Consider the following 22,777-nt stretch of genomic DNA (forward strand, 5'->3'; position numbering starts at 1 on the left):
CTTGCTATAAATACACCCCTTTAAAGCTAATATTATGGCAGATAGATGGTTGGGAATTCTTTTCAAACACACATATAGTCATTCCTAGAAGAAAGCTATTATTAGCATTCACATAATTCCCTAGTATATATATGATGCGTCAATCAACTGGTTGGTCTATGTGATGACGCAATTCCTTTAGCATATTTAAAATGCTAATTGTTTCTAGAAAAAAAGACCCTGGATCATACAACACATTTAAGTAATGGTAGGAATAAGTCATAACAATTGTTTCTATTATGTACATATTGCTATGAATGCAATTATCAGTTTCATATTTGTAGAAAGCAATGAAGGTTGTCAATTCACCACCCAAGGCTGAGGAAAGCATACAAATTCCAAGTGTTTGCATGACATTTCCATTGGCTGTTTAAAGGGTGACAACAGTGACAAACATGATGAAATGTGTACTATTGTGTGCACATCACAGTCTAGAACCATTGTACAGTACCTTCACTGTGACTGAAGGGACAAGGTCAGTTCCCACTTCAACGTCAGGAGCTTGCTGTAAACACACAGAAGGAAGGAAGGAAACAATGGTTTCAATATTACACGTCAACATACACTTCCCACCGCCGAAATCGGGGACCAACTGCAAAGGACTCGTCACTCCGATGACAGACTAGAAGAGTCCGTGTGGCTTTTCGGACGTCTTCATCTAGAAAGTCATGAGCTAATATTCAAACACCCATCCTCCCCCCCAAAAAAGGTCACAGGTCTTATTACCAAGCTCTATTGCCAAATGTACTTGAATGTTGAAACTAATTAATTCTATTAACTCGTTCTTTATATTACACAGAAGACGGCCTCCTTATATTTCCCAGATAAACATTATGCCATCCTTTTAGGCCCTTTTATTTTTAACTTCCAAAGGTACTTTATTCTTATTAATAATATGAATATGTATCTAAGACATGTAACTAATAATAAAAAGATTGAGGGGCCTCACACCTAGAAAATAAAATAAAAATAGGAGTGTGACTTTTTTTTCACCAGCTCATACCATAAACTAGTTCACTCTTTGAGCATCAGTCCAGGCTACCTGTTTCTACCACTTAAGAAATTCAGAGTATTGTATAATAGAGCAAACATTCCCTTAAAATTTATAACATTTTTATGAATTTTATTTTTAGAGTGGAAGATTGAGAGAGAAAAATTATCACTCTGTGACAGAATAAAACAGAGGGAGGACATATTTTTTAGTAATACTCATATGAATTTCTGGGGAACAATTAAGGTCCTAAATCTGTATCCAACCAATGAATAGATCAACTGTACTTTAACTTAACCTACTTGGAATGTTTTTACTAAGAAAAACTAAGCCACATCTAAACAATGGAGATTGCTATGATATAATGAGCATCAGCATAGTTAAGAGTTGGAGATTCATATTATATTTATGACGCCATAGAAACCATATATAAACTCGAATCCAACTCAATCAAGAAGATAAGATAGCAATGCTTGCCTCCTCTATAAAAGACCCCATTCTAATATAAATTATATTATGTTTTCAGATGTGTGCTTTCATATTAATGATTCAAAATAAAATATTAAGCCAGGCTTTTGGGGATAGTATTACTTAAAACCCAGGAAATGTTTTACATTTAGCTGTCTAAGTGTCTAGAAAAGAAACAAACATCTCCTGTTTCCTGCTCTTTTCAATCCATTGTCTGAACACCTCGGTACTTCAAGTCACCCTTTGGGAAATAAGACTATAGTCAGAGAGAAATGGCTTTCCAAAGACACCACAGCACCATAGCCACATAAATCGTTGGGCTAATGTTTTCCAATGGAATGAATACGATACTCTCAAGAATCTCTTATGAAGGAAAAAAAGAATGAGACAGGAAAATGAAGCTGGAAAGAGACACCTAGTTAAAAGGAAACAGCACTCCAGGTTGCCAACAGGGAAATATACATTACAATCTAGTGCTAGTACATAAAGACTTTTCCTTCAAAGATCAAAAGTTGCCAAAGAACAGAGAGGGAATTCCTCCTTCCAAATAGCCTATGTTTAAGAGAACCTAAAAAAAAATTATATAAGTTACCCAAAGGAAAAAAAGAATCATTCCCAAGGCAAGAAAATGTGTGTACATTTGTCAGCTAACTAAGCAGAAGTGTTCCACCAGACTACACCCTTCAGGTAGAGTGAGGAATGGTGTGTGCTGAACGGCCAATGTGAAAACAGTGCTTCCACTATGTGACCAGCTGGGTGAATGTTTCTTTCATATGGAGTCCTATTTTTTTAAGTGTACCCAACTTACTATACCATAGCAATGTTAACGTGATTCTTATCACAACATGGGTTGGCTGCTATACTAAAATTAATCTCAGAAAACGTATGACAACTACTGACTCTATTATGCTCTGATACCTAGATATTAAAGTCATTTCCTAGGCAAAATTATATAATTACTAGAGGCCCGAAGCACGAAGTTCGTGCAAGAGTAGGCCTTCCTTCCCCTGGCTGCCGGCATCGGCTTCCCTCTGACACCCGGGACCCGGGCTTCCCTCACAACCCCGGCTTCGTCCAGAAGGTCATCCAGAAGGACATCCAGTCTAATTAGCATATTATGCTTTTATTATTATAGATATGACACAAATACAGTAAAACCAGTGAATTCGATCACTGTCTAAATTGATCAGCTTTTGGTATGGACACAGAAAAACTTAATAGATTTTGCCCAAACAGCAGGCAGTGAGACATAACCAGTCAGAATCTAACAAGTGCTTACAGAAGACTAAACAAGGAGATGGGGTAACATAACCAAGGACAGTCCCCCTTTCATCCTTCTTGTTTCTCAGCTTTATTCATTCACTCAGAGAGCAAGTATCTACTGAGCACCCATGTAAGACAGGCACTAGATATGGCAGTGAATGACACAAGTAGTGAAACATAGATGGTGGCAATGGTAGCGGTAGAGGCGGTAGTGGTGGTGGTGGTGGTGGTGATTATAATGTTGGAAGATCTAAAATGTAATTTTATGATGTGATGCTGGTTAATTATCATAACAATTCAACAAAGGAGATTCTATTACTTTTCTCATTTTACAGATGAGAAAATTGAGACTAAGAAAATGAAATAACTTGCCCTGGGTCACACAGACAAAAATGGGGGTGGGGGGGGAGAGGGGGGGAATAATTCCTGGCCCAACTGTTTACTCTTAAACTACACACAGATACCCCAACACAACCACCATAACGTATTAAAGATTGTAAATTATCAAACCCGGAGCTAGGCCTTTCATAAACATTATTTCATTGAACCTTCAACAAACATCTTGTGGGGTCAGTATTATCCATCTGGATTAGAATTGAAGTTAAACTTTAAAAAAAGGTAGATTCAGAGTAATGGTGAGAACTCCTTCTACTGTTCCTCTCCCCCTTTTTAGACAGATATCTGCCTAGAAACTCCTTACTGCACCCAGGAGGCTAGAGATGTTTATTTCCAGAAAGTAACAAAGATTATAAATTGTTATCCTCCCCAAAGCTTCTGTTTGAAGGCCTATCATTTCAGCCAATAAATTTTGACCCCAATTTAGCAGAGTCCCCACTATCACCAACCCTCTCAACGTCTGCAAGGACACCTACAGACACCGAGTCCGAGTCAGGAGAAACCACGGCAGAAATTGTCACGTCATCTTCTCTCTCCGTCATGGGCCAAACACCTGTAATTTGGGGAAAAAAGAAAGAAAGAAAAGAAATCCTTTTTAAAAAGACATTTAATCATAAAGTAAAACCTGCTTTATAGTTTTTAAGGGTTATCTACACCATATATCCCAAACACCCATAAACATACACATTAAAGAAACTAATGCATTACAGAATTAGAAGCTTGTTGCTAATTCTTCCCCTTCTACAGTATTTTAAGAAAAAAACTGTCTCTTTCTCCAAAGAGAGTAGCTAAGATGTGACCCACGGCCTAACCCGTATTGGGAACTTCAGTGCCTTCTCCTTCACTTCTGGTGGAAGCCTACGTTAGTGCAACACTTTTGAAGGGATGTTGGTTTGAAAGTAATTACTTTTGAAGGTAAGTAATCCCACTGCTTGGGAGGAGAATTGTTAGGTGACAGGATCCGTACATTTTACATTTTGATAGTTATTACCAGCTCACAGGCATGCCCAAGGAAGTTCTCTGCTGCTGGTACTTATTAAAAACAAAACAACCTAAAGCTCTATATTTCTATTAATAGGGAAACAGTTAACTAAATTATGGTATATCCATATTGTGCAATGGTCTAGACCCCAGAGCTGTAAGTAAGAGTGCTATCTTTATATACTGATAAGAAAAAAACTCCAAGATGTGCCTATTAATAAAAAATAAGATGTAGCACAGTGTGTTTATATGCATTTGTAAAAAAAAATCACAAAAACAAGAGCATTTTTCTAAAGAATACACGACACACTTGATAAATGTTACCTTTCATCGCGTGGAGTAGGACCTGGGGTTTTAGCCTTTTAGTACTGTTTGAATTCCTTTCACCATATTCATATTATTTTCACAACTTAAAATTTCACTATTTAAAAAAGCTTATAGTGTATAATAAGATATTATGAACAACTGACAGAGATCCTAAATAAGCAAGGAACATAAATAATACTTATGCAATGTGTGTGTGTGCGTGTGTATGCACACATGTACATGACACACTGCTGGCTGCCCACCTACCATCCACCTTCATGCCCCCTTCGTTACCAGAGTCCTGATTCTGTTGAGACATTCACCTTCACCTCAAAGTCATTGGGCTGATCAAATCCAATTATGTTGACCTCATTCCCCTGACGGTTGGTTGTTTTAGGCATGAGCATGGGGCTTAATCCTGGCAGCTGTGACGCAAGGAAAGTTGGGCGTGGGGTTGGGGGATTCTGGTACATGCTTCTGGGAAAGCTATTCCTCCCTAATAAACGGGGAGACTCGGGAGAAACACCTCTCTTCTTCCCTGAAAATCGTACTTGCACATGCGCCTGGGACTGCAGAAATCGCCGGGGACCCTGCCAGGAACACCCCCACACGCTGAGGAGGGCCAACTGGACAGATGGAGAGCCCTGGACGCAGCCACATGAACCATCCGTGTCTGGCCAGCAGAAGACCTGCCTACGCTTCCAGCAGGCATTCCCAGCAGCGCGGCAATATTTGGAATAGGAATTTCCATAACTTAGTGAGAGTCCAGAAGGCAGCTCATCGCCCACCCAATAACCATCCTGCAAGAAGCCCAATTTTATTCTAGGCAACAAAGTGCTCGGCTAAAACCCTAACTTCCCCGCCTCTCTCGCAGCCTGGAGCGGCCGGTGAGATGAGAGGAGAAGCTGCTCAGGGTGTGGCTTCCAGGAAGGATCCTTCAGGAGCTGACTCAGCCGCAGATGTGAGGGCAGCAGTTCCAGAAGCCACCCTGGACCAGCAGAGGCCCTGGGAGGAGAGGAAGCGGAGTCCCTGATGACCGTGCAACTGCCAAACCGACCCTGGTCTGCCATCGCCACACTGCCTCCCGGGAAAGAGACACACCGCCTGGCCGAAGTCACTGTATCTGGGCACAGCCACACAGCCGAACGACACATCCCAGCACGGGCACCAAGCGCCAGCGTTCCTAGCCCTCCACGGCGGCAGCGTGGCTATCCTGGACCTACTTCATCGGGATGCAGACTTTCACCCACATGCCGGGGCTCACTGCTCCCGCCCTTCCTGAAGGCATATCCTACCCACTCCTCCTGACTCACCCAAGTAGAGCATGACCAACTGTCTAAATCATAGGGAAACCCCATGATTTAATTCTTTTTTAAAATATATTTTTTACTAATTTCAGAGAGGAAGGAGGAGGGAGAGAGAGCGATAGAAACAACAATGATGAGAATCATTGATCGGCTGCCTCCTGCACGTCCCCCACTGCGATCGAGCCCGCAACCCAGGCATGTGCCCTGACCGGGAATCGAACGTGACCTCCTGGTTCATAGGTTGATGCTCAACCACTGGGCCACATCGGCCGGGCAGGTAACCCCATCTTTGAAAGTGCCTACCGACAGCTGTTGGTGCTGGTGATAGAAATGCGTGGCAGGATTCACACTAATGAGTTGGGCACAGAAAGCTTCAAATCCATGAGCCATACAGGAATTATTACTATAACTTCATGCTTACAACATACATTCCTCATATAACTTACACACATAAAATCGGGTTCAAAACCTTTTTTATTACAGTAGATAATATGCACCATGTGTATAACAAAATGTACTCTTTAAATTGGCTTTAAATTTTGCTGCAATTCTAGCTTTGAAGAAAAAAAAAAAGCTTTAAGTACTGACCATAACCCACAAGACTGAAATTTTTTGTAAGTTGAAGTCACTATACAAAAATAAGTGGCATTTAAATGAAGAATGGGGTCTTCAAAAAATTCAGTTTTAATTTCTCAGAATCTTCTATAGTGAAACGATTTGCTGCTTTACATAATTAGAGGTATTTTAATAAAAAAATATGTCACCGATTAATAAGGGTACAGAAGACTACATTTTTCCGTATCTAGAATAAAGTAGTTTAAAAGTCTCTCTTTCTAAAAAGTTTCTCTTTGTTTCTTTTTCAGGAATAAAATCAAATGATGGTGGAGAAAGGGCAGAGCCCTTCAAATATCAACGAGAACTTGGGGTTATGGAAACAATGAACTCTGAACCCGAGTCCGTGGGCACATCCCTAACCTAATTAGCAGTTATTTCAAGTTACACAGAAGGATCAAGGTAGTGACAAGTAGAACAACCTAACCCTTCTCACCCAAGGGCATCACTATGGTCACCAAAAACATAACTTTTAGCTGGAAGGGGTTTTCTGAGAAATGTTAACACAATTAAATGGTAATCAAAATACCATTAGCACTTTGTTTATGGAAAGAACAAAATCTCAAAAAACAAAATTTGGAGTGAAAAGCCACATTAAATGTATTTAACGAACTCTAGAAATTTCATGTTTCACATATACGCCACTCTTCCCCAACTACATTTTTAAACAATAAAATGAGACTTATAATTCCATTAATCCCAAAACAATAGTACCAAAAATGGGGGGAGGGGTTGTATATTGCAATCTCATACATCCAATTTGAACTATTCTCTATTTGACAGGGAGGTGCTGACAACAAATAAATAGGTTTTTAACTAATGAAAGTTATTAAAAGACCTAAGTTTCACTGGTTCACTTTCAAAACTTTCTAAGAGAAAGTGCGAAGCCAAAGAATAATCATTTTATTTTAATATTCGTACTCTTTAAATATATTATCTAAAGTCCTCTGACTCTTGTCTTGGTAATTCAGACTCAAAAATACATAAATCTCATAAAGTGATTGGACCAGGAGTAAGACTGGCTCTGTAGTTTTGGTTGGCTTTTGATGCTCTTCTCCTTTTATTATTCCTACTTGTTTTAACATTTCTTTTACGTGAAAATAGTCCATATTTTTTCTCATTAAAAAGAAGGAAAAAAAACAACTTTTACCTGACCCTGAAAAGGGAACTTGCAGTAATGCCTTTCACATGTCCAACTCAAACGCAGGGTTGGGGTTTTGTTTCTCCTTTTAATTTACAATAAAATTATACCCCTGTGAATCCCAAAGTAAGATAATATTGAGTTATTCAAAACTCAGGAACTGAATATACCATCAGCCCCTGAGTCATTAGAAACAGCATACCGCGGGCTACGCTCTGTGGACGCTAACTACAAACATAAATTCTGTCGCTAAGCTGCAAATGACTACATTTTTAGTAACAAAGTGATAACTCATGTATTGCTTTGGTTTCTTTTCAAAGAAGCAACTAACTTTTTTTCAGGGATATTAGAAGTTAATAAATGGCCACTCTAAACTTTAATGCTCTTCTCAAGGCCCGAAACCACTGACCAAAGAGGTACAGGTTCCTTTTTTGTTGTTGTTAAAAAGAAGTTTATTGAGTTTTCTTACATATTGTGTACATCTGCTGATCTGATTGACATGTAGATAAAAGAACTATCACTATTTGGTGACAAAGTAACATGTATTTTAGAAATCCTTTTCTTTCTTTTTTTACTAGAGGCCCGGTGTACAGATTCGTGTACCCATGGGATCCGGCCTGGCCTGCAGGGATCCGGCCAAAACCAGCTCTCCAACATCCTCCGAGGGGTCCCAAATTGCGAGAGGGCGGTTCTCGGTGACGCACCCCGAAATCGGGCTCCCTCCTCTCTGGTTCCAGGTGCATCACCGGAGAACCGCAGCTGCCAAGTCACCACAGCTCGGCAGCTCCTATGTTGAGCATCTTCCCTCTGGTGGTCAGTGTGTGTCACAGCTACCAGTCAGAGCGTCTGCCCCCTGGTGGTAATTACGCATCATAGCTACCAGTCGGATAGAGACACGGGCACTTAGGCTTTTATACATATAGATTCATTTAATGTTTTTGCTCCTAAGAGCTCCCAATAGGAAACTAATTCTGCTTGTTCTTTTTCAAATACTGTATTGCTTGAGGAGCACTGGTTCCTTTTTTAGACCTTAAAGGAAAAAAAAACTAGATAGTACTGTCCTCGAAAAGGGGACACTAGTGAAAAAGCATTCTCTTAAATAGAACATATTTTTCAGAACTTACAAAATTCACATTAGGCACAAAGACTTGTGGGTTAAAGAGCAGCCCAGTTCTTACAAATATGACTTTAATTAAACCTGAGGAAGAAAATTAATACGTACAAAACATTATCCAGATACAAAGTAAAATCAAATAATAAAAAGCTTCAAATGAGATACCTTGTGATTTGTTAACATCTTTAATGATTCTCTGAAGTTCTTTCAGCTCTGCATCAAGTGCGTCATAATTCAGTTCTCTGGACTCAACTTTGGGGGCTTGGAACAAAGACGGGTCTGTCCCCAGGTATGAACACTGCAGGTGACCATCCTCACTCAGGGTAACTATCACGCCCTTTAAATCACTACAATAAAGCAGAGAAAATAAGACATAATTAATTTTTTTGTGGGTTTAGATTGACCAACTACATTTTTATTCAATTAAGCTTTAATATGCCATTAAGAAAATGACTACATTATTTATTTCTGAAATTTTAGATCAAAGACGCAATTCAAATGTTTCAAACATGGCCCTAGCTGGTTTGGCTCAGTGGGTAGAGCATTGGCCTGCAGACTGAAGAGTCTTGGGTTCGATTCCAGTCAAGGGCACATGCCCGGGTTGGGGGCTCGACCCTCAGTAGGGGATGTGCAGGAGGCAGCCAATCAATGATTCTCTCTCATCCCCTCTCCCTTCCTTTCTGAAATCAATAAAAAATATTTTTTTAAATGTTTCAAACATGATTTGTATTTACAGAAGTAGTCCCAATGTTCTGATTCATTACAGGAGGAAAAAAACCACTAACAATTATTATAATACAGTAGCTGTCATTTTGGAGGACCTAACTACACAGCAAATCCTGCTTTAAGAGCTTTTCAAGTACCATGTCTTTAATCCTCACGCCAGCTCCCATTTAGCCTATCATTTTAGCCTACCATTTAAAAAAATCAAAGTTGTTTTCTGAACTTGCTATAAAAGTAGTTGAAGCGAACACCATTTGCTTCTTCCATAGTTTGCACAGAAGAAAAAATTAAACATTGTCATAAGTCATTTTGAGCTAGTACATAATGAATTTGCTTGCGTGATTTTTGTTATGTTTTTTAGTGGCCATTGATTTTTTTTTAAAGGGTTACCAACCAGGTTCTAAAGGTTAAATGTTAATAAAAAATCATACAAAATTTTAAGAGAAAAAAATCCGGAAAGATGTTGCTGTTCATCTGAAGAAAAGGATAAGGTATATAAGGCTCTAGGCCTTATTCCGAATAGATAAGAATTCTTAAAACTCCCCAACATTGACTCATGGCATGTGGTCAGCTCATGAATCCAAAAGCTCAGCTGGACTGAGAGTAGCTACTACACTGTTTGATGCTTCCCAGAGGTGGCCCAGCATCCACTTTGCCACCTGCCTTCAACACAACATTCCTAACTCCAGGGCTGAGGCACAGTCAGTGCCAAATAACCGCGTGATATAACTTCAGAAATATAAAAAATCCGTGTACATCACTGATCCAACAGCTAAAGAACTAGACTAGGAGTTGGATCAGGGACTTGGGTTCTAACTCTGACTCTGCTACTATATAGCTGAGTCAACTTAGAGAAGCCTCCCTAAATGTTCTTTATCTCCAAAGTGAGAAGGAAAGATGACCCTCAAAGGTCTTTAAGTTTTATGAATTGGTTCTGTCAATCTATCTCAGAAAATAAATACTCCCAAAATGAAATGATTTTCTTAAAGAGTGAAGCAACACCACAGCACCTCTGGGCATGATCCGTTCTTTGTGGACAACTGAAGCCCCCTAGTGGTCGTGGAAATCCTAACTTCCAGCTCTGACAAGCCCGGTTCAAAAGGGCTCTGAGGGGTCACAGTGGTGTGCTCCCATCCCACGCAGCCCCACTGAGGTTTAGGGACCCAGGGGATCCTCAGCAAACTCTAGGACACTGAAGGGCAGATATCTGGCTGGCTTCTCAGAGAATGTGGAGATCATCAGTCCTTTGAAAGGGTTTTTCCATTTCATCTTCACCTTTGAGTGGTCCAGAATATAGGAAAGCTAGCCTGGCCTAATACAAATATCCCTCACTATGCAAATTTGGTCTTTGAGTTGGCTAGCTTATTATTGAATCACTTCTGTCCCACTATTTTAGATAGCAAATAGCAACAATTTAGACACAAGGATTTATCTAAAAATTTACCTGAACCTTCTAAGTTTCTGAGTTTAGATAGGAAGAGTTTAAATAGTAATGCCTACATGTATTTTTTAATTGCCTTTCTACTTAAAGAATATTTTATTTAACAATATTGTCCATAGGGATTAACGTGATAGGTTCTGTGAATGACAGAATTTTATTCTGGAAGAAGCCATCAAGGAAATCAAGTATTGTCTACCATACTACTCATATCTTTAAAATAGAGTAAACAATCCAAAAATTAAGGTCTCTGGATTATTACCGATCCTGAAGCACACCGGCTAACCCAAGGCATGAGTATTTTATGAGGAATCAAGGTCAAAGATGTTATATGCATAGGACACATAATAATTCTGCAATTTTTAGCAATGGGGCGTGACACTAAAAAATAGAATCTGCTTAGGAATCTGAAAGTCATTGTTTCATCACTCGGTAAACCGATTCCTGTCCTAATAATACATCCAAACAAAATTCCAGATGGATTTTATTTTATTTATTTATTTTTTTTTTAAATATATTTTATTGATTTTTTACAGAGAGGAAGGGAGAGAGATAGAGAGTTAGAAACATCGATGAGAGAGAAACATCGATCAGCTGCCTCCTGCACATCTCCCACTGGGGATGTGCCCGCAACCCAGGTACATGCCCTTGACCGGAATCAAACCTGGGACCTTTCAGTCCGCAGGCCGACGCTCTATCCACTGAGCCAAACCGGTTTTGGCATCCAGATGGATTTTAAAAGTTAAACTTAAAAATATGAAACTGCAAAAATATTTATCTGCCCTTGGGATGGAAAGGACTTTTGCTGCAAGAAAGCTATAGAGGAAACTACAAAGGAAATTATCTCTAAATCAAGCCACATAAAAAATTTAAACTTGTTATATGCTTTAAAAAACAACATGGTAAAAAGAACAAAAGGCAAATTGGGAAAACACTGGCAACAAACATAAAATACATAACTCAAGTCAAACCATATGAAGTTGAGAATATTCAACTGTTTTTAGCCTATAAGATCAGTTTTATGTGTTTCAGCTAGTATGTAAAAACTCTTACCAATCAATGAAAATAAGATTATATCCAAAAACAAGGTCAAAAGAAATGTACGATTCACACATAAAAATAGTCACTAAATAGATTAAAACACATTCCAAAATCAATAAAGTATATATTTTAAAGCTATCCTTTATTATTTAACACATCAAACTAGCAAAAATTGTGTTTAAAAATCAGTCCTGATGTTAGAGAAGGTACATGGAGATATAAACTCACATACGCTCTCAATGGGAATGCAAATTTATTAAAATCCTTTTAGAGAACATTTTAGAAATATATATCAAAAGCTTTAGAAATAAATGCTCATTGCCTTTTCATACAATAATCTACTTTCACAGTTTTTAAGAAAATTTAAGATCAACCAAATGATAAGAAAAAGGGAAAATATTTTTAATTGTCATACAGCTATAATAGAATGCTTAGAAGCCATTAAAAATCATGCGCTGGGCCTCTAGTGTTTTATAATTAAATAAAATTTAAAATAAAACTATTTTCTTTTTGTAAGAAAAAAAGTGTTCTATTTTCCATCCCTAGACACTGAATTTGAATCATCAATTTAGAGATAAAATAATCTGTGGGATTAGAACTTTTATCTAGTTCTCTTTTTCTGACAAGGCCGATCTAGAAAATGTACAACCTGAAAGTATTTGAAATACAGCTCACAAGAGATAAAAAATGAACAGTTTCTTTCATTTGCTAATTCAATCAAACAAATGAGCAATAGTTTTAAAAACAAATGAAAAGAAATGCACTCAATCAAATTATATATTATTCAGCCACATTTTATGTAAAATAGAAATATTTTAAGTTATCAGATTATAATTCTGGTTTTTGTTATTATATATCCATATCAAAAAATATTGAAAACTGCCCGGCCTGTGTGACTCAGTGGTTGAATGTCAACCCATGAACCAAGAAGTCACTGGTTCCATTCTAGGTCCGGGCACATGCCCAGGTTGCACGCTTGATCTCCAGTAGGGGGCGTGCAGGAGGCAGCTGATCAATGTTTCTCTCTAATCAATGTTTCTATCTCTCTATCCCTCTTCTTTCCTTTCTCTCTGAAATCAATCAAAACATTTTTTAAAACTTAAACATTATTAGACCCAGTTTTTACTCTGCCTCAGTCAGAAGCACAGGATTGAAAGGCACTTTCCTTCAAGAACAAGAGCAGATGGGAAGCAGGCAGCCCTCACTCAGCCCCAACAGGCTGGACTTGACCACTTGAATATACGCTGACTCACTTCACCATCTCTCAACAACAGAACAGAAGCTACAATGGCAAATAAAACATGGTCTTGCCCCATCAGAAACTGGTCTAGTTGTAAAGGAAAACATCTTTTTTTCTTAAATAGCAACTGCAGTATAACATGGCAGATGCTATTAGCCCAGTAAGAAGAGACTGCAGTGACTTTGCCAGAGAACAGGACAAGTTTCATGGGGCAGAGGATGTGGGAGCGGGTCCTGACCTACAAGTAGATCCTCAGATGAAAAATAAACTAACAGATAGAAGGAAGAGGACCCTGGCCTCAGTGAACTCAATCAGTCTCATGACTTTAAATATTAAATACCTTTTAGGGCCAGCTCCCTGTTTATACCTCCAGACAGACCTCCCTCCCAAGTCCAGCCACATACTCGATCTCCCCACCTGGAAGGCCCACAGACATCTACCATCGAAAGTGCCTACAGCAGAGTTCCTGATTGGAGCTCCTCCTGTCCAACTCAAGCTCAACCCTCCTGCAGCCTTTTCGAATTTCCAAGACAAGAAGATAGATTCAACATTCAGTGAAATAAAGAAGTCAAGGCACTTGGACAAAGAAAATTGAAGGAGATTAGGCCAAGGTGGGGCCAAGAAATTACATAGGATTAAATCATACAGAGTCTTTCATCCTCAAACAATAGAAAGTCACAAAAGGTTTTTAAGTATAGGAGTGAGAAATAACATGATCAGATTCATCTCTGACAAAGATCCCTTCTGATTGCAATGTGGAGAGATCATGCGGTGGCGGGGAGGGAGGGGGGCGGGGGCGCGGCCTAATATGGTAAATAAATCCAGGTGAGAAAGGGTGGTGGCCTGGTGAAGATGTTAGGGATGGAGAGAAGGGAGTAGATCAAACCTATTTAGAAGGTATAGTCACATAATCTCATTGACTCTCTGAGTAACCTTGTGAAGAAAAGTATTGCCTCGACTGTACAAAGAGAAGAATGAAACCCAGAGAAGAGAAAAGAATAGATTGTAGTTACCAGAAGACAATAAGCAAAGCTACAGAGAGCTGCAGGCTTTCTGGCTTCAGACCTGAATCTTTCTGTTACCACGCTGCTGCCCTCAGAAGGCAGCAAGTGACTCTTCACACAGAATGATTTTTTAGAGTAGACTATGTAGTCAGCAAATGGAAGATGCTTTTACATTTAACTGAATTGTATTTTAAATAAACTACCAAAGAGTGGTTTTTTCATTATTATTCTAAGCACAATGACTACATATTCAAGAATCAACTACGGAAAATAAGAGAGAAAAGGAAAAGAAGAGACCAATTCTACATAAAATGTCATGTGAATATTTGCCTTTAAGCTACAAAGTTAAGTACAAAATGATTGTGGTTATTTCCTCCTGTTGAAGTGAAATTAGCTGACACACCTGTTTGGAATTCAGTAGTAAAGGCCTATCTGACAGCCATTTGGAAGTTGCTATTGTCAGTAGGATCCAACTTTGTACATTTAGAAAAAAAATATCTCTTTTGATGAAAGTTATCAATTGTTAAAATTATCTGCATTATAAAGTAGATTAATGACTGTCTACAGAACCCTACCGGGATGTGGCTTTCTCGTTAGTTCTTGTGAGGACAAGTATTTCTTACACAAAAGAAATAATGCTTGTGTTGGAAAAACCTCAAATTATAATTGTTCTTACAGTTAAACCAGCTTTGGATTCTTTAGCGCCTTTACTGCTCTAACATTGAAATAGAAAACAAAAAGATGGGCACACAATTTTGTTCCAGGCTCTTTTTCATTTACTATTTACTTCTCATTTCTTCACTGTATTTCATTCACTCATCATTCGTTCACTGGTTCATTCATTCATCAAATATTCTCAAACACCTGTCATATGCAGGATACTATTTGAGGTGCTATAGAGCAGACACAGATAAACAAAATAGGAAAACACCTCAATGAAATTGCAGTCCCATAAAAGGATAAGACATGCGCCTTGACAGGTATAATATGGGGTAGACGCAAGTACCACAAGGCAAGTACAAAGTACTTTACTATTCAGAAGTAGGAATGTTATTTCTAGCCACAGGGATTGGGGAAATTTTAACGGTGGAAATAAAAGCTTATGTGGACACTGAAATACGGTTTGTTTTCAATTATTGTTTCTGACATATGAATTAACACATATGTGATTTGTACACAAAGAAATGATGTTAACAGAACTCTGAAGTTGGTTCGTGCTCAATTTTCCCAGGACCTAAATGTTTGTTTGTTTTTTAATTCTTGAGAGTACTACAGATGCCCCCATTTTTCTGAACCTCTAAGTAGCAGCAGAAAACTAAGTGCCTGCCTGTCACATGCACGGTTCTCTCACTGTTCTTCGTGGCTCCATTTGCATATACGCCTGGGTTGAAAGTGCTTTTTACGTGGTTTTGTTGATCAGCATGTATTTTGCTCCTGTCTCCTCTACCCTTCCTTCAAGCTGCCTTCACCTTCCTATTTAAAAGTAAAGCCCTATCTTATTCTGGTAATTATTGAGGTGTGCTTTTGCCATTTTTTGTTTGGTGTGTTTTGTCTTGTTTTGCTTATTTTGGGAGGGATGCTCCAATTTTAATGTGCAATAGATTTTAAGTGATCTGCCCCATGATAATTTGTTTCTTTAAACCTTCTTACTATTAATTTGTAATTTATTACATTATAACATAAATATCTGTAATATTGGAGTCTTTTGGATTTGGAGAGTAGGTGTGAAGAACACTCAGAATGAAGGACATGAGAGCACAAAGCATGAAGGAGAGAAGTTTAGACAATGTACGAGAAACAACAAACAGTCTGGGGACAGCATGCAATGGATAAAAAAAAAATGGAAAGAGATTTAAAAGAAAAAAGATTTTAAAAAAGGCTTTTAAGCTGGTGAGTGACATGAGCAAAAATATGCTTAAGAATGTCTACCCTAAAAGACTCAATGTTGTTAAAAATGTTGATTCTCCCCAAAATGATCTGTGGATGTGACACAATCCAAATGAAAATCCCAGAAGGCTTTTTTTTCCCCAGTGGAAACTGGCAAACTGATTTCACATTTCTATGGGAATGCGGGTGCACATGAGTACACACACACACACACACACACACACACACCCTAGAATGGCAAAACAATTTTGAAAAAGGAAGAATAGAGATAGGGGGCTTTCACAAACTGACTTCAAGGCAAACCTGAACCCTACAGTAATCAGGACAGTGTGGTGTTGGCATGAGGGTAAACAGATCAACGGGACAGAATTGAGAGCCCAGAAACTAACCTGGACTCATACAGACAATTTCCCACAAAGAGGCCAAGGCAGCTCAGTGGGGGAAAGAAAGTCTTTTTAACAAATGGTGTTTGACAAACTGGATCTCCACATGGAAAAAAATAAAACAGTATATACAACAACTAATTTAGGAGGGATCACTGACCTAAATATAGTAGCTGAATCTATAAAGCTTTGGGGGTGAGGGGGGTAATACAATTTCTTCAGGTCTGAGATGGACAAAGATATTTTAGGATGTAGAAAGCAAAAAACAACAAGATAAATTACACTTCTTCATACTTCAAAACTTTTCATCAAAAGACACTATTAAGAAAATATTGGCCCGGCCGGTGTGGCTCAGTGGTGGAGCATTGACCCATGAACCAAGAGGTACCTGGTTCAGTTCCCAGAGATGGCACATGCCTGGGTTGTGGGTTCGATTCCCAGTGTGGGATGTGCAGAAAGCAGCCCATCAATGATTCTCTCTCATCACTGATGTTTTTCTCTCTCTCTCCCCATCTTCCTTCTCTCTGAAATCAATAAAAAAAATATTTTTTTAAATGGCTGGTAAGCCCCCCCCCCCCAAAAAAAACTCAACATCATTAGTCATCAGGAAAATGCAAATTAAAATCACAATTGGCTGCCACCACATACAAATCAGAATGTCTAAATTAAAAATTCTGATAGCACTGAATGCTGGAGAGGATGTGGAGCAGCCAGGGCTCTCACACATCACCGGTGGGAACCTAAAACGGGTCGACTGCCTGCAAAAACGTTTGGCAGTTTCTCATAAGATTAAACATATATCAACCCTCTGACCCAGTCATTTTACCCCTAGCTATTTATCTAAGATAAATTAAATCATAGCCCAAAAAAGGCTTATCCAGAAGAAGAGATGAGCAAATTATGATGTATTCACTGAATGGAACACTACTCAGCAATAAAAAATAATTAGTCACTGTTATATGCAACAACAAAAAAGTGTGTTTCAAAATGTGTTGAATAAAATAAGACAGACATAAAGTGCATACTGTGTGATTCTATTTATATGAAGCGCTGGGAGAGGCCACATAAATCCATTATGAAAAAGACGTGAGCAGTGGTTCCCTAGAAGCAGGGAAGAAGGGATTACTCACTAGAAGGGGACACAAGGAACAATTCCAGTATGGAAATGTCCTTTAACTTGAGAGAGCTCCCGGTTACACAGGTATATCCATTTGTCAAAACTGCGCCATTAAGGTCTGTGCCTTCCAATGTATGAGAATTTTACCTTCAAAAATAAAGCTAAAGTAGGGTAGGTGGAGGTACAGGAAAAGGAAGCATGCAGAATGCTGATAACTGTTGAAGTTGAGCCCTAGATACAAGGGAGTTCATTATACTATTCACTTATTTTGTATATATTTGAGCTTTTCCATAATGTAAAAGTTTGGGGGTTAAAAAAAAAACCAGCAAATAAAATGCATTACATACATACAAAAATACAGGGTGGGGGCCAAAGTAGGTTTACAGTTGTGAGTACACAAAACATGGAGTTTGTTCTTATATTATTAATCATTGTATTATTTTCCATACAAACCATTGTAATCCCACTTTTGCCCACCCTGTACATATAAATGACACCACCAACACACCACCTACAGAGATGATGTATAAAACCTACCCTGACGTGACCTGAGGACCGCCTAGCACTTTAGCTCTATATTTATGCCATAAATGTTCTCTCCCCGTCTCCCACCCCATTCAACCTTCTCCTCCATCTTGCCCATTTCCCTTCATCAGTGTGGTAGACTGAAAAAATGGCCAAAATGTTCTCCCTCCGTCCCCCATGTATCTACAGCTCTTTTGATGTGACTTTACCATTACTCCCATTAAGGGGTGAAGTCTATTCTGCACCCCTTGAATCTGGACGGAACTTGTGCCTTGCTTTGGCTAAGAGAATAATGAGATCATCCAGCATTAGGGTGGGCATAAATACAATGTGTGTCCTTATAAGAGACAAAAAAAAAAGGGATAAGACATAGAGCAACATGGAGTAGAAGTCCAGGTACAGGCAGAGGCAGAGACTGGAGTGATGAGACCACAAGGCCAGAAACACCAAGAGTTGTCAGAGGCTACCAAAAGTTAGGAAAGAGGTATGGAATAGATTCTCCCTCAGAACTTCCAGAGGGAACCATACGTGTTCACAGCTTGATTTTGGACTTCTGTGATACAGACTGTGAGAGAATACCTTCCTATTGTTTTAAAAGATCAAGCTGGTTGTAGTTTGTTACAGCAGACCCAGGAAACCAATACACAGCAGAGCAGAAGAACCACCCAGCTAAGCTCAGCCCAAGACTGACAATCCCCAGAATCATGACCTAAATAAATATTTGTTGTTTTAAGCTAATTTTTGAGATGGTCTGTTACATAGCAAAGCTAATTAACACAAGCAACCTTCCAAATACCCACTCCTCTATTTAAAATTATCTCTCCCCAAAAAAAACAATAACATAAAATTACCTCTTCCACAGCCAATCTTATTACCTTCAAATAAATGAGACCACATCACTCTACCCACTAAATAATATTTCCACAATAGCACCCATAGAATGTTATAGCATTTTAAAAATTTTTACATGTTTGTCATCTTTGACCAGGCTGCAAACTCCCTCGGGGCAGGGATTACATAATATTGAATTTGTATCCCTCAATGCCAGAAAACGATGACTTCATCTATATAAAATTTTCCAAAAGAATTCATTCTAAATTCATCTTTCTCTATGATACCTATTTATAGGCAAACACCAAAACACCACAACATTCCTTAATCAATAATTACAGACTAACAAGTCAATGAGGAAGACATCTGAAATTGCCCATAACACTTCAAATGGAACCCTTGAGATCAATATAAAATAGACCCAACTTTATTTATAGTGATCTAACATCCCTTCCCTAATTCTGCTAATCATCAAATCATAAGGCAATGACAACAGAGGTGGGGAGATTGAGTATGCAGGTGGTGGCTCTAACCTGGCAAGGTGCCTTGAATGTAAAAATGCCAAGAAAGCTGGTATGCAAATATATTCTCTCCCAAGGAGAAGAAAGTTTTCTACAGTAGGCGTTCCAGGCAATGAATCTTTCCATAAATAAAACGAGATGTTGGAACCCATCCCTGATGAATGAAAGAAGACGTGGTTGTGTGCCATGACTTTCTAGTGCATTAAGCCCTTACCGGAATGAAGTCAGGCACTGAGCAAACCACCTGTGTATTTTTAGACCATATGTGTTGAGGAGTTACTTTTGCAATTTTTTTAAATAATTATGGCTTGTTGGTCTTATTCTGCATGAGCATCTCTCAGGTAAAGCTTCATATCACGGCTTGTAATAAATACAAAAATCTGGGCACCGGGAAGAATCCAGCATACAATATAATTTTTCTGTTTCACAGTGAGTATTTTTTTTTTGTCCACCCTTCCATACTGACTTCCCAAGAATCAAAAATTTAACACAAATTTTTAAGTTGCAATGTGAGGTTTGCGTAAATGGTTTTCAGTCATTATTACTACCCACAATTAGACTCAATAATCAAGAGCTGGATTATTTAATGGGAAAGACATGGTCATTAGAATGCCCAAGAACAGGACAAGTAAATGGGGGAGCCAGGGCCAGCGTCCAAAGGTATCAAAGTAGCAGGAACTCCAGGGGAAAGATGCTGTCACAGAACATTGCAGAAACTGCAGTGGTTGCAGTGGGGAGACTGAACAAACTACCTTTTGTAGTAAAGAAATTTCCAAGCATCAAGAAATCAGACATTTGCCTGTTCTTTCAAAACGAACTCTTCTTATTAAACTTACTAGAAAGTCAACACCAGACTACTAAATCGGACTAATTATGCTCACAGACTAAATAAATAAATTGCTAACCAGGAAAAGAAAAGAAAAAAAAAGAAGTAACTTCTAGAAGTGCCTCTTTTCTACTGGGGAAGCAAAATATGTTTATAAGGATCTGACTCAACTCTAACTTCTTTCGTTGTTAAAAAAGAATATATTTATTTATTTCCTACTGCATTCGGGCACCATCCTGGATGTTGAAGATAAATAGGTGGGTTACACTGGTCCTTTTCCTCAAAGAACTTAAAGTGCAGTGGCCAGTACAGATCAATCAAACAAGAGTGGATAAGGCATGTTCTGACAGACTATGGACAGCAAGGGAACCCAAAGAAACAAAGAGAAAGAACGTCAAAATCAGATAGATGATGCTTCCTACAAAGACAACATGAGCAGGAGCTGGACAAAAGAGCAGGGTATTCCCATAAAGTCTCCTCCATGAAGGACACACCACACACACACCCTCAGAGTACAGGACATTCTGGAAAAAAAGTTTTACTAAGGCCAGAACTACTCCTTCCACAAATCTCTACTGAGTGTCAAAGATGTGCCAGGCACAACTCTCAGAGTGAGAATATCGATAAAGAAATCACACACAAACTTCTGTAGTCGAAAGCTCACATTCTAGTAAGGAGAAAAGCACAATGAACAAAAGAAATAAATATATGAAACATTCAAAGGTGGCAGGTGCTATGGAGATAAAGTTAGCAGGTAAAGTAAGATTCAAATTGGACCTAGAAGGAAAGGAATGATGTGCATGGGTGTTAAGGCTGGGGAGGTGATCCAGATAATTGGAACAGCATGAGCGTAAGTATTAAGATACACGTGTTCCTATCGGCCAGAAAGTCTATTTTCTCCCAAAGAGGATTCAGATGGAAAAGTGGTTGGTGATAAAAATTAAAGGTATACAAAGACTTTTAGTGTCTTGCAAAGAAGTGTGAACCTTACTCCACAAGCAATGGGAAGCCACTGAAAGATCCCAGTGGAGGAGAAACCATCCATTTTCTCAGTCCTCCCCGATTTCTACATGGCATTTACCGAATTGATCGTGCCCCTCCCATTTGCTCATTCAATGGGCACTCACTGTGCAGCTACATGATACTGTGTTAGAAATAATATTTTTAAAGTAACACTGTATTCCATGTCATAAACGGTTGTAGAGGTGTGGCTCTTTTCCAGTCACTAAGAAAAATAGGTGCCTATATCCCAGTCCAGATACTCAGGACACTGTGCTGAGTGATATATGGGTGAGCAAAGCTGAGTAGTAGCATAGGAAAGGACATTATAAAGTGTAATCTTGTGAAACACAGAAGTGGAATCTTCGATTTTCCCCCATAGAAACTATGTCAGGATTGAGGACAATAAGTACAAAGTCTGTTTTTAAAAGCATCTCTCATAAAGTAGTGATTTGGGTTTCCATTTTCAAATATACCACGGAGAGATCTCTTCATTTCTTGGAAACGGCCACGATAATTTAGGGACACTGTTAGCTGACTGAGAGAGAGAATCAGTGTGGCCTGGAGTTCAGGAGAGAAGGAGAATGCCTAAATGCAGAATTGTGATGGATGGTGTTCTCCTATGGCTCCATAAAGGCAAGCTACCCAACTTCAGACCATTAGTGAATAACCGAATCTTATTATTAGACACCTTAGTAGTGATAATTCTTTAGCACAAACCAGTTAAAGCAAAGAATTTCAGAAACTCACTGATGTATATTTTCTCACCTAGTTTTCTCCTGCCTGAAAGTTGAGGCAAATCTTGACAAATCCACACCTAAATTTGTTTTCACAATTCTTTTTGAGCAGCTCTTCCCTTGATTCTGGCCTTACTTTCTTCTCTAAAGAGGGCAGAAGGTTCTATGATGAGCTGTATCCTCCAACTCTAATCCTTCCTAACTTGATTCCATGCTCCTCAGCAGAGCTGAATGTGGTCCTGTGGCCTTCATGGTCAATGTGGTTTTCGTGGGGCATACAGTTAGCTAGCTGCCCAAGCTGCTCCCTTTACCAATCAGAAGATGAAATGTCACCCCAAAGCCACAGAATATACATTCTTCTCAAGTGCACATGGGACATTTTCAAAGATAGACCACATATTGGGTCACAGGCAAAGTCTCTCCAAATTCAAGAAGATTGAAATCATACCAAGCATCTTCTCAGACCACAAGGGCATAATATGAGAAATAAACAACAATAAAAACAATCAAAAAAATTCAAATGCTTGGAAGCTGAATAGCATGCTATTAAACAACGATTGGGTTACCAAAAAAGATCAAAGAAAAAATTAAAAACATCCTGGAAACAAATGACAATGAAAACACAACAATCCAAAATCTATGGAACACAGTGAAAGCAGTCCTAAGAGAGAAGTTTATAGCTCTACAGGCCTACCTCAGAAAACCAGAAAAAAATGGTAATAAATCATCTAACTCTACAACTTAAAGAATTAGAAAGAGAGCAACAAAAAAGGCCAGAGTGAGCAGAAGGAAGGAGATAATAAAGATCAGAGCAGAAATAAATGACATAGAGACACAAAAACAATACAAAAGATCAATGAAACCAAGAGCTGGTTCTTTGAAAGGAT

At 38.7% G+C, this 22,777-nt stretch overlaps 1 protein-coding gene across 1 annotated transcript in view; it reads right to left on the bottom strand.

Annotated features, from left to right (window-relative positions):
* The window catches only part of BBS9 (Bardet-Biedl syndrome 9), a 311,978-nt gene that overhangs the window by 183,954 nt on the left and 105,247 nt on the right, over nt 1-22,777 (bottom strand). Inside the window, exons 10-12 of the mRNA XM_006085338.3 lie at nt 8,784-8,965; nt 3,634-3,710; nt 491-544 (exon numbers count right to left, since the gene is read on the bottom strand). Of these exons, the coding sequence (XP_006085400.1) occupies nt 491-544; nt 3,634-3,710; nt 8,784-8,965 (313 nt within the window). The remainder of the gene's footprint in view (nt 1-490; nt 545-3,633; nt 3,711-8,783; nt 8,966-22,777) is intronic.

The sequence above is a fragment of the Myotis lucifugus genome, unplaced genomic scaffold (genome assembly GCF_000147115.1).
Source record: "Myotis lucifugus unplaced genomic scaffold, Myoluc2.0 scaffold_18, whole genome shotgun sequence".
Lineage (NCBI taxonomy): Eukaryota > Metazoa > Chordata > Mammalia > Chiroptera > Vespertilionidae > Myotis > Myotis lucifugus.